At 37.4% G+C, this 12083-nt stretch overlaps 1 protein-coding gene across 6 annotated transcripts in view; it reads left to right on the top strand.

Moving 5' to 3' along the window:
* CNOT2 (CCR4-NOT transcription complex subunit 2) overlaps positions 1-12083 on the top strand; it is a 94437-nt gene that overhangs the window by 44890 nt on the left and 37464 nt on the right. For 4 of the 6 annotated variants that reach the window (XM_069773529.1, XM_069773532.1, XM_069773533.1 and 1 more), the window contains 2 exons: positions 10197-10319; positions 11699-11746. In XM_069773529.1, the coding sequence (XP_069629630.1) occupies positions 10209-10319; positions 11699-11746 (159 nt within the window). In that variant the 5' untranslated portion in view covers positions 10197-10208. The remainder of the gene's footprint in view (positions 1-10196; positions 10320-11698; positions 11747-12083) is intronic. The other 2 variants (XM_069773534.1, XM_069773535.1) reach the window with 1 other exon arrangement.

Here is a 12083-nt window from a genome sequence, read left to right as displayed (position 1 = left end):
TTGACTTGGTATAAACACGACTGAGCAACAACTAAAAACATCAGTGTGTTATCAACATTCTTCTCATAGTAAATCCAAAACACAACACTATACCAGCTACTAGAAAGAAAATTATTGCTATCCCCACTGAAACCAGGACAGCATCACCTGAGTTTGTCGTTTGTAGAAAAAGGTGTGGCGTGGCTAGGAGTGATACCAAGCATCAGAGGTTGCAAAGTACGTCATGTTGATATTGAAGCTGTAACACTTGGTAGAGAAGAAATATTTTAGTGTAGCAGGTCTCGTGATTATGAAGCTGAAGTCTGACCTACTTAAGCCTACTTAGTTAACTTCCTGTTCTAATTGCTATTAAAAAAATTGTTCGTGATGACTCTTGAATAGCAAAGAAGAATGAAAACCTGTTAAAAGTTGTTTGTTTGGTTTTTTGTTTGTTTCTCCCCCTGCCCCCAGCTGGTCTGAGCTTTTCATCAAAAATCATACTTAATTTCTTTGCATTTTTTCACATATCTGTGCTGTCTGGGGATTCTATGAATTAAGATGGTAGAATTCCAAACCTGGTTTACTGCCTGTCTGGTTATCACTTAACCTGCTTAATTCTCTTTATAGAAGTGCATTTATGTCCCTTGAGGATCTTTTCTCTGCTATATGCATATACTCATAGCATGGAACATAAACTAGTAAAACAACTGTCCTGTGTTGGTGCATTCTAGCAGAGGGAGAGTACAGTAAAGAGGGAGTTGATAGTACCAGTACTCTGACAGCAGACTGGCATTTCCCTGTTGAAATCCCCTGTTTTCTGTTGCTTATACAAATTGCAACAGTTTTTTCAGGCTGAAATTTCTTATTCCCCATATCTGCTTCTCCTCATTGTCTTGGCACCCCTCCTTGAGTTTTCAGCTGAAGTTACTTGAATTATAACTAGTTCTACAACTTACTTCATACAGAAATGAGTTTTTAGAGTAGGAAATGCAAAGTTCTTTAACTGTTGGCTTTTTTGCCACTATTTTCTTTTCTGCCTCCATGAGAAATGCATAGAATCTGTGACAGTTCTAAGACTTTGAGAAAAAAATTTTGCATGTGCTTAGTATGATTTGATTTTATGGGTTCATTTCTCCAGTTACGTGATCCAGCTTTCAGACTGCACATACACCATGTGAGTTTGGCCATACACACCATTTGCTGCAGCAGAATTCTGCTGAACACAGAAACTCCATTTTTATCAATTTGCTCCAAGTACTGCAATGTTTAAGAAAATGCCGAATTCCAACTTCTTTCTCTGGGGATGGGAGGGAATGATAGGATTTTGTTATTTCTGAAGAACTTAGTGCAGTAGCTGTCTTGCTAATCTTTTAAAGCTGGGCTTTACCATTGTATATGCCCTATTAAGGAGCTGAAGAGTGCATCAGAGTAGATCTAGAATTTCTAACTGGGTAAAGTGCCTTTTTATTTATTTTATAAAAAAAACCAAACAACAACAACATGCCACAAAGCAACAAAAAAGGCAAGCCCAGACATGAAACTAGAGATAAAATTCAAATAGATTAACTTGCTGAATTAGATCATATCTTATTCTAATTTGTTATGAAAGGGTAATTTCTGAAATACAGGAAAACTTATTTCAGCTACAACGAAATACTCAAAAGCACTAATGCAGTCTGTATAGCAAACTACAATGTTGTTCAATTGCAAAATCAATTTTTAGTTAAAACTGCAAGTAGTTTTCAACCAGTGCATTTCTGAAGAACACGATGGGATGAGTCAAAGGTTTTCAAACAAAAGAAGGTAGGAAGTTGTCATTCTGATAGCATCCAATGGCAATTTTTCTTATGGCTGAGGTACAAAATACTGGTCAAAACTCGTAGAACAAGCTTTTGAGCAGCCAGGAGAAGTGCCACTCTAGTAATAAGTTTATTATGAGAATATTTGAAGCAAATTTCATTATCTTTCCAGAATGGAATTTTGTTTTTTGCTTATTTATTTACAAACTTGACAGCTGAATTTCTCCTTTCTAAGACTGACCTATTTCCATATTAACCAAGTACCAGTTTTCATAGACAGGTTTACTGTAATAGTTACTAGAAATGCAAGTTTGCCTATCTGTTATTTTATGTGCTTCTTTGCTTGTTTGTTGGGTTTTTATTTTGTTTTCCCTTGACAACATAGGTATTTCAGAAGCTTGTTTGGTTTCTGAACTTAATTTTGGTTAAGTCTGGCTCCTTAGCGTAACTGTTTTCTTCTTTGATGGTATTCCCAAAAGACAATCGGTAAATAAATGGGATACACAGATAGTGTATAGTCAGCTGATAATTGTCTTGATGGATCATCAACTGATGACATGCTTTACAAGTTACTTTTTGTTTACAAATTGAACTAGTTTCTTCTTTTAAAAAATATTATGGCTGAGGAGTGTCTTAAGTAGGTAACAGGAATATGCCAGTACATCATTTATTTTCAAGATTCTTACTGTTGTTCACTGCATGCATACTTAAAATAACATTGAATTTAAACGTACGAGCCAACATATTGCCCCCTAAAGTTACTGGCACAATTGTCACTTCTTTCTAAATTTTTCATGGTGAAACCTTAGAGTTGAAGGACATTGCACAGCCAAGCGTATAATGTTTTACAATAGTAAGTCAGACATGCTATGTTAAATTAAGTCTGGAACCACTCTTAGTCTTGAATGGACTGTAAATACTACAAATGACTGGAAGCATCAAGAGGAGAGAAAGGGGGTAAATATCCTCGCAGTTTGGATAGACTGTTGAAGGTGGTATATTGGGTTTGGTTTTTTTCTTATTATTGAGTAAATAATATTATTTATAGTATCAGACAAGTAATAGTTGTTCCTTATCGACAAAATTCTTAAACCACGTCTTTGGCAGATAATCCAGCTTTGTGTTTTACGGTATGTGTGTGGGTATGCATACGTGTGTGGTTAGTCAGGACTTGAGACTTCCTTGCCATGTCTACAAAGGACACGCTCCTGCTTCTCCTCGGGTCCCATACGTGTGTGGTTAGTCAGGACTTGTGACTTCCTTGCCATGTCTACAAAGGACACGCTCCTGCTTCTCCTCGGGTCCCATCACTAAATAAGGTGGAATGCATCTGGCATCTTCTTGGTTTCTCCGCACAGCTGCTCTAGATGGAGTGCTAGTTCGTTTGCTCATATGGTCACTTTTTCAGATCCCTTGCTGCCTTTCTCATCTTTGAAATTTATTTCTTATGTGTGTTTGGATTTTGTTGAATGGGGTGTCCAAAGATTATTTCCTAAGTGAGTACCTTTCGTTGATCAGACCCATGAAAGGTATCCACACAGCTTAGTGCAAAAACCCAACCACTGTTGGTTTCTCACATCTTCCAAATCTTGTGCCTGTGATTAATAGAAGGAATCTGCCCCAGGGTGGGCATGGTGTCAACCATGTTATGAAACCAAATGGAGCTTCTTGTAATCTCAATTTTCAAGTTTAGCTTTAGCAATTTGAATGTTGGTTTACTTTTATTTTAATGCAGGATAGTTTTTCTTTTTCTTCCCGTTTTATTTCAGGAGTGTTTTAAAATGTTCATTTTGTAATAGTTAAGGATGGTTAAAGGTTGAAAACAGTTAGCATGTAGATCTTGGTCAGGAGAATTTCTGTGGCTCGGTTGACGTTAGGGACTGCATTTTCCTGACATAGTTTGAATGCAGCAGAGATTCACAGTATTAGTGTAGCTTTTGAAAGCATTATTATACTTTATAGAACACTTGAAAAATTTTACCTTGTAGATGGCTGTTCTTGAGAATGAGTGGAGGATAGTCTAAAATCATAACTATATGTTCTTTATTTCCTTCATGCTCAAAATTTTTGTCTGGAGTTCCTGCATGGAAGTTGCTACGCATCTCGTCTGTCATATTATTTCCTTTTTGAAATGAAAGACCATGCAGTGTTTTAAGGAGACTGGTTATATCTTGAACAACTTTGAGACTTGACCTAAGTAAGTCTGTAAATGAGAGTTGCTTTATGGCTGTTATTTTCTACAGTGCTCTGTGAATTTGGAAAATAATCAGTTCATGAACCATACGACACAAGTACTATGAGATTGTTCCAAATGCTATCCAACCTTCAAGTTTTTTGTTGGATTTGTGTCTCATATTGTGGTGGTCTTCATTTCAGTCTTCCATATTTCTGAGATTTAAACTTAAAAATACTTACATAAGTTAAAATAATAAAAACCCAGTTCTTAAAGATGGACAAAACACCCATTTTACTTTTGTATTCTTACAGTGAGTACAAATCTGTGCCAGTATTACACTCATCAAGGAAAAAGACTTTGTAACAAAAAAGGAATATAGTGAAATGTTCCATTTTCCGTTATTATGTATTGTTGATACTACAAAGTTTTTGCTTGAAGGGCTACCATAGCATAAGCATATAGTATAGTGTTAGACGTTATCGGTCACCTTGGAGAAATGGAGTGACTGTGATTGTGAAATGAAATGAGGAAACAAAGGATCTCAACTTCTAGTTTTGTTTTGTCTTTCAGCCTGAAAAGAAAATGTATCTATTTGTGCCAGTGTACTATTCATGGTGGTTTTTAATAGCTTTTTTAATAACTTATCACTAAAGCGTTGGGATTTGAGAGATCTTTTGCATCTAGCAAGTTGGTAGCCTATATTCTATTGCATATCAGTTCCAGTTTGGGACAAATAGGAATTATCTTTGACGCTGAGAATTAGGACCATAAACAGTAGCAGTTTTTACTATAAATTGAATTTATGCTATCTTTTATCAACTGATGAAATTCTAAATTCTATATTTTCATTTAAGTTGCAGGCTGATTTGGATGTTAGCAACATGTGACTTTTGATACACACTTATTTTTTGAGACACTTGCTTCTCACTGAAGGCCTCATTAAGGGTCACTTTTGTAGATACTTTGGATATGCAAGTATGTTACCTTTTGTGGAAACATTGATTTGTAACAGAAGAGAAAAATAGAGTAAATTACTAACTTTGCTCAGTAAGACCTAAACAGCAACATCAGAAGCCTTAGTATATAAATGGGTGGAAGCTCTGTAACATTAGACTGAGATAACAATTTCTCATTGCTATCATGTAATAATAGTGTGCATGTTGACAAATGCTGTAGTCATTGGAGGAGCAGGAAAGGGAAGATATTGCTAAAATTGCTAATGTGGCTTCTTTTTTTTAGACTTGTATTACTGTATATAGTTTTCAGCTCTCAGAAAGATGATGAGTTTAATCAGTTGTAATGCAATGATTGATTTTTCTGCTCAATGCAAAATTAAAAATACTCATTTTCCAGGGAGATTTTGTAGTATCCTCTTAGTTTAGAGTTGGCTATGTTAATGTTGTGAGTGAGCTCTCCTTAGGCAGTACCTACAGTAATATTGCAAAACAGAAATATAATTAGTTTTCATATTTTAATACTATAATTTGCTTCAGGCTGTTAAACTAATTTAATATACAATCATAGTATCACTTTATAAGTGATTATAGAGAAGATCTTTTTGCAGCTTAAGATAACAAAACTTTTAATAGTTTTTCCTTACAAGTTCTGTGTCAATAATGTATTTTCAGTTACTGCTAACAAACAAGTTTTTATGTACTGAAGTATGCTATACTGCAGCATTACTTGCAAGGAAAAGGATTTTTCTTGAAATCCGTTTTCTTTAAATTTTATTTTTTTTTTTTTTAAATAAGTATTTTTGGTTGTCGTGTGTTCTGTACTCAGCTGAAGCATAAAGGTCAACGACCGCAGAAAACTGCTTATTAGATGCTTCAAGTTCTTAACATTTGTATGCTGCTTTTAGTTACCCTGTAGTGGTGGTTGTTAGGAAATGTTCCACAGAAGAATTTAAAGGTCTTATCAGGTTTGTGACTGCATTTTGCTTGGTTAACCTTAACTTGAAGTTGTGGGTGAATCTGATTTTTAAAGATGATGTGCTTGTGTGCATCTGATCAGAATTGGGCTTGGTTTGTGGTAAGCACAGCTGGTTAGTTCTCTGAACTCCATCCTAACGTATAGCTCCTTCCCTTTCTTTCCTCTTTTACCATGAATATTTTCCAATAATATTTGTACTTGGGTCTACTGGTGGGAGTTGTAAGTACTTTGGCAATATTATCCTAAAGGATGAATTGACAGAAGTGCACCATTTTTACATTGTTAATGATCGGTTATGCTGCCAGTGTGTCTTGTGCAACAGAAGACTGAGTTCCCACGGTAGAACAGGAGAAGTAGTTACAGGATTAGGAGAGCGATCTGTATGAAATTAGGCTGAGTAGACAGGAATTCTTTACTTAAGAAAATCGCTATGCGACTGGAGTACCACTTCTGTGAGATTGTGTTGGCATAAATGTGTGTGTTTATAGGTATATATGTATGAATGAGGAATTTAAATACAGGAGCTGATTACTACCTTTCACCCCATCAGTCTAGGCCCTGTGAAGGTACAAAACCTCAGGTCAGTGTTACTTTCCAAAGGGCTTAAAATGTATTTTTAAGTGCTGCATGAACTTTGCTGTATCTGCTTTTGTATTTGATTGGACACGGATCTCTCCGTCTGTGAAAAAGGAGCTGCAGTCCTTGTGTATGAGGTTTCCCGGTGGCTTGTTGTCTCCTAAGAAATAAGCAACAAAGCTCCATCTGCAGATCTGCCCGCGTTTGGCACAGCCCCAGTTATTCTCACACCTGCTTATAAATAGTTCTGCAACAGTGTTTTTTCAATACCTATGCATATGCTTGTAGCGTGACTGACTAACGAAAACGTTAGTGAAAACTGGAGTAAGTTAACGTGGATAGGAAGATGCCGACTGCTAACTTGGCAACCATCTGACACTGTCATTGCGTAAACCTGCTGTAATATTGTAAACGTCTGCACAGGGACAGGTGCTCTGATTCAGAAGTTTACCAGCCGTTTACTGACAGTGGCGACTACTGGGAAGTAGATAAATCGGCGGCTGCTGTTAGCCTAGGAACAAGCGAGAAGCAAAGGTGCCTGGCTTCAGACTCCAATCCCGATTCCTGCCCTTTCAGTTACGGGTCCTCAGCGGCTGCCTTGCTGTTCGTTTTGTTACAGGGCTGGATAGCAGGGTGAATTGCAGTGCCACGTTTCTCTCTTGTGACCCGTGCCGTGGTTCACCCTCAGAACAAGCGGCGGTTCCTCTAGCGAGGTGCAGCCCTGTCAGGGGTGCAGGCAGCTGCCGAAATGGCCTCCAGCGCCTGTACCGCTTCCCTCGGCGGGAGCGTGGACAAGCCGCGCGCGACCCCTTCGCTCGGCAGCCTCCAACGACAGGCTGTCGCTTACAAAAACGCTGCCGCGAAGAAGCGTCAGCCTCTGCAAAAGGTTTTTGAAGGTGTTGGGAGCAGTCAGTCGGTCAGTCAGTCAGGCGCAGCGGTGCAGCTGGGTTGCAGGCAGGGCTCCTCCGGCCTTCCCCTCGTCCCCTGCAGCTGCAGCCTGCCACGCGCCGCTCCGCGCTCTGGAGCTCGCCAGCACAGTCCCGTTAAGTATCGTGTAGACACACGGCTCGCCAAGAAAAATACCGATATTTGATCTATCTAATTATTAAAAGTGTTCTTCATTTCGCTTTTTAATAACCAAGCTCTTGTGAGACGCCATATTGATACCAGTGCACTTGATCAGTCTTCAGGGCATAATCTTGATTAGGGTTTGGGCCACTGTCTTATACAATTATCAGTATAGAAAATAATCTTTTAGACAATTTCAAGTTAGTGGAGAGTGTTTAAAATCTCTTTCAGCTTTTCGGTATATAGACTTCATGTTTGGGCATACTAGCTTTCTTGCAGCAGCGTTAAACATGTTTTGACTGAAAACTCTGACCTTACCCCACTGACTCAGATCTTTACAGTGTATGTGTAGCCAGCCATGTGTAACCTTTGCGGAAATAAGATCAAAAGCTACAGGGTCAAAGACAGAATCATTTTTTCCCTTTACATAGTTCCTGTGCTGTAGCTCAGGGTTAGGTATTACATTAGTACAGTATGGTATATGCTTCAGTGACTTGCTTTCTATCACAATTAAATTTTGTTACTCTGATGATGCATCACAAGAGAAGGTTACGTGGCAAAAAAAATTCTTCTTTTATCCCAGGTATTGTTAAAGGAGCATCAAAACATTCTTCGGCACTTGTGAGAAGCTGCCTTTTACCTTCTCAAGAGCAGTAGTTGGTTGAGGCGCTCAGCTTCTCCTCCTTGCTCGGGATAGCTTCACCAAAGCATTTCACTATCCTTTTTACAGTGGTTCTCTGCACTTTACTCAGGCAGAACAAAGGACAAGATAATCCCCTTAGCCTATTAAATGCTCCATCCCATCTGGTAGGTGATAATTGCATTGTAAGGGGATTAGCACAGTGGGATATGCTTATAGTGTAATGAAAGCTTCACTACAAGTGTGAAAGTCAGCTGAATGCATTCGAACAGTTTGGGACCTTATATTTGCACATTTTTGTAAATATCATAAACTACAAGTTTCATCTGGAGAAGGTGTGCAATGCCTTTACATGTATATAACAGATTATAAATTTGTTTTGAGACATCAGTACTCTAAATATTTGAAACCTTCTTGTAGGAGTAGTGGCATAGGCTTTTGTTTAGCTCAATGTTTTAGGGCAATTCTGTGATTATAGCTGTATTAAATGCATCCCAAGTGTTGACTTCACTTTTACTCAAAACTCCTGTGACTTTGAAATCATGGGTTAAGTTGTTACTAGTATAGGAGCACCCATATTATTAAATACTGCCTAGAAATCTTCATCAGTAAAGGTGAAATTTGAATAAGCCACACTGTGAGGAATATCAGAGTAATTTTGTGTCAGTAGGGATAAGAGGATTTCAAGCTGAAAGTAACTCTCCTTGCAGCCAACCAGAATAAATGTTTTGAAATTTCAGTTTCAAGCATGAGCCTAAGGTAGTGCAAAATGACTCTAAAAAAAAAAAAAAAAAAAAAAAAAAAAAGTCTTTTTTTAAGTTTACCTAATGCTGTCAGTAGTGAAGATATAGTAAATCTTAGGGCTCAGAGCATTTCATAAGCTAACTGTAACTTAGCATCCTTACCTTTCAAGATGTTAAAGATCCGTTTGAAGGTATGTTATGTAGCTCAGGGTTGATGACCATCCTGTTGGTTGCACTGTCTCCAGTCTGCCTGTATGGTACAAGAAACTGAGCAAGTTGCTTGGTGCTGACCAGTATGTGCTGTTTTGCTGGTTTGAACCTTAACCTGTTAGGTTAAAACAGGGCTTGGATAGCCCACACTGCACTGTGACAGTGTTTTGTAGTCACATAGGTTAGAAACTTCAGAGGTGTGTGTATTTTTACCTAAATAAGAGAGTCGGATGTATAAATATGCACTGCATGCAGTAGATGCTTTAGCAATGTTGTATCACCCTGCTGCAGGATTAAATTTTCTAATGAATTAAGGTTCTGTGACCAGATATGTGGTTGCTCTTTCTTTAGTTTCCAGTGCCTGACTTAGCAGCTCTGTCCGTGTGTGTGTGCCTGTGGGAGTAAGGGCAAAATAAGATCTAGCTGGTTTTTATGGGCTGTCTGCAGTAACTTTGCAAGTCTATGATGAGGTTGTTGAGTGTGGTTAAGCTCGACCTTCTCTTACTTAATAATGGCTCTGAGTATGCAGGGTCGAGTAGAAAGCTGCTTTTCCAAAGTTGTGGTGGTGAAAAATAGGAGTGATTTCACAGATTTTTTTTTTTTTTTGTCCCCCTTTTTTATTTCTGTTATTTCTTTTAAGGTGGTTGTGCTCTAAATAACATTCCTTAATTTTCTTCTTTTAGATTGAAAGTGTTTACCTGAGGAGAGGAAAATTTAAGAAACTTGCTCTTTTGTTTTCTGGCATTCTATAATTTTAAATAAACCTGAGTGATTTGAGTCATGGGACTCAAAAAACCAACCAACAAAACAACACCCCTCCAAAACATGAAGCATGTCCCCTCTCCCCACCCCACTCCTTTCTGAAATATGAGTTTCTCTCCCCTGAAAATCCCACTTGAAAGAACCATTATGCTGGCAATATACAGAAAATATTTTTAAAGAGGAATTTTCAAGTGTGTAGAAACAGTTGTTTGTTTTTATTTTTAACAATCCTTACACGTATTTAAAATGTATACTAAGTATGTAGCAAGCCAAATCATATATGGAATGTAATTGTTTTTCTTTTTATTTAGGTGACAAACAGCATGTTTGGTGCTTCAAGGAAGAAGTTTGTAGAGGGGGTTGATGGTGACTACCATGATGAGAACATGTACTACAGCCAATCATCGATGTTCCCACATCGGTCAGAAAAAGATGTAAGTTGAACAAGTTTATTTTCTTCCTCTTTCAATAGCGAGATAGTTTCAAGTATGTGAAATATATCTGAGGAAGGGCTTCATTTAGCTTTAAGCTGTGCATGACTGTGTTTTCAGTGGCAAGTGCTTTAATTTTAGTGAGTTTACATGTAGAAACTTCAGCCATATGCTTGCCAGGGTTTGTTTTTTTTTCTTCTGTCTTTAAGAATTGTGTTTGTAACTTAAATTGGGTTATTGATTATATCTTGTGTTTACATGTTGTGTCTACAGTGTTTTTGTTGTGGTTTTGCATTTTACGTCTTCAGTGGTTTTTAGTTTCTGAAAATGCCTCGTGCAGCTTGTTTGTCTGCTCCAGTATTCTAATTTAGGTATTTCTCCCATTTCTAATGAGAAAGTTACAAACCCAATCGTTCTTAAATTTTTTTTCTCTTGGTAATGCATTATTGTATGTTAGAACTGCATTGGCATTACTGAAGCTTTGCTTATTATTAAAATAAATAAATTAGCCAGTAAAGTATTTCACTTTTATATGGAGTGGCATGTAGAAATATATGGAAGACTGAAAGCATGACTTGAAGTCTGTGTCACCTGAAGGTCAGTAATACCATCTCATGACAGGCTTGCATTTAATATGGGTAATCAACGTGTAGGCTAGATTTTCTTTTTAATTAAAAACAAATAATAAAAAAATCCCTTCAGACTTTCAAGGTGTCATTGCTTCAAGTCTGCCTCCATGACCGTCCAGAAATACAGCTGTTTAATAGCAGATGTGAACATAGTCTTGATAGACCTTCACCTATGTAAACATAAACATTTCCTGTAGACTCTTAGTTAGATGAATTTTAATGCAGATTTTCAAAGAGAATGAGATAGGTTTAGGGTTGAAGGCTTTTTAAAACAAAATGAAACAAACAAACAAAAAGCTTAAATGCAGCTTTCCAATTCAGTTTTGTAAATTACTTTGAGAAATTTCAGGTGAGCCAGCAAAGGATTAAAATGTACTCCAGTGTAAAGAACATTAAATAGGCTGCTCTTTTCTGTTTATGTCTATTACATATGTGCATGTACCACAGATGCACACAGGCACAATGGAATATTTATAATGTTGGAACATGCTTTCCTTTCTGTGAGCACCAAGAGATGCAGCTAGCACTCACAAAACCAGTAGATGCTATTTCTCCAAAGTGATTTTTGGATATTAAATCCCCACTTTTAGATTTGATGCGCTGAGGGAGAAATCATTATGGTGTAGTAAGAAATGTAAAGTGAGATGATCATATACTATATGTATATACTGTACAGTGTACATAGTGAAAGCTGATGCTTGGCACGTTGTTGACACAATGAATGAGTGTTTTAGTTGCCTACTTTTTCTGTAGGCAATGTTGCAGAAGTGGATCTTAGAATGGGACTTCAAGAGAAGGAAGGTGGGTGTTCCAGGCACCAGGAGTGACAAATGAGAAATCGTGAAAGCTTGTGGGAGAAGTGGCCAAAATGGGGCATAGAAGCTGCTGTAGTTGGCAGAAGAGTGATGTCGTTCCTACAGGAAATGGAAAAGTGATTTTTGCAAAAGCTTTTTAAAGTTTTATTTCCAAAATCTTTTTGAGGGCTTTTTTTTTTCCCTGTAGCTTTCACTATTCACCATTACAACTTTCTGAGTTTATGCTTATGAAATCTTGAACTATTATATGCTATTGTAATATTTTTTAAAAAGTTGATCAAAATAAATATTTTAATATTTTAATATGGTGATATTGACATTGT

Source organism: Haliaeetus albicilla, chromosome 28 (genome assembly GCF_947461875.1).
Source record: "Haliaeetus albicilla chromosome 28, bHalAlb1.1, whole genome shotgun sequence".
In the NCBI taxonomy this organism is placed as follows: Eukaryota; Metazoa; Chordata; class Aves; order Accipitriformes; family Accipitridae; genus Haliaeetus; species Haliaeetus albicilla.
Note: the sequence above shows the minus strand (reverse complement) of the source record. Positions and strands in the feature narration are given on the sequence as shown.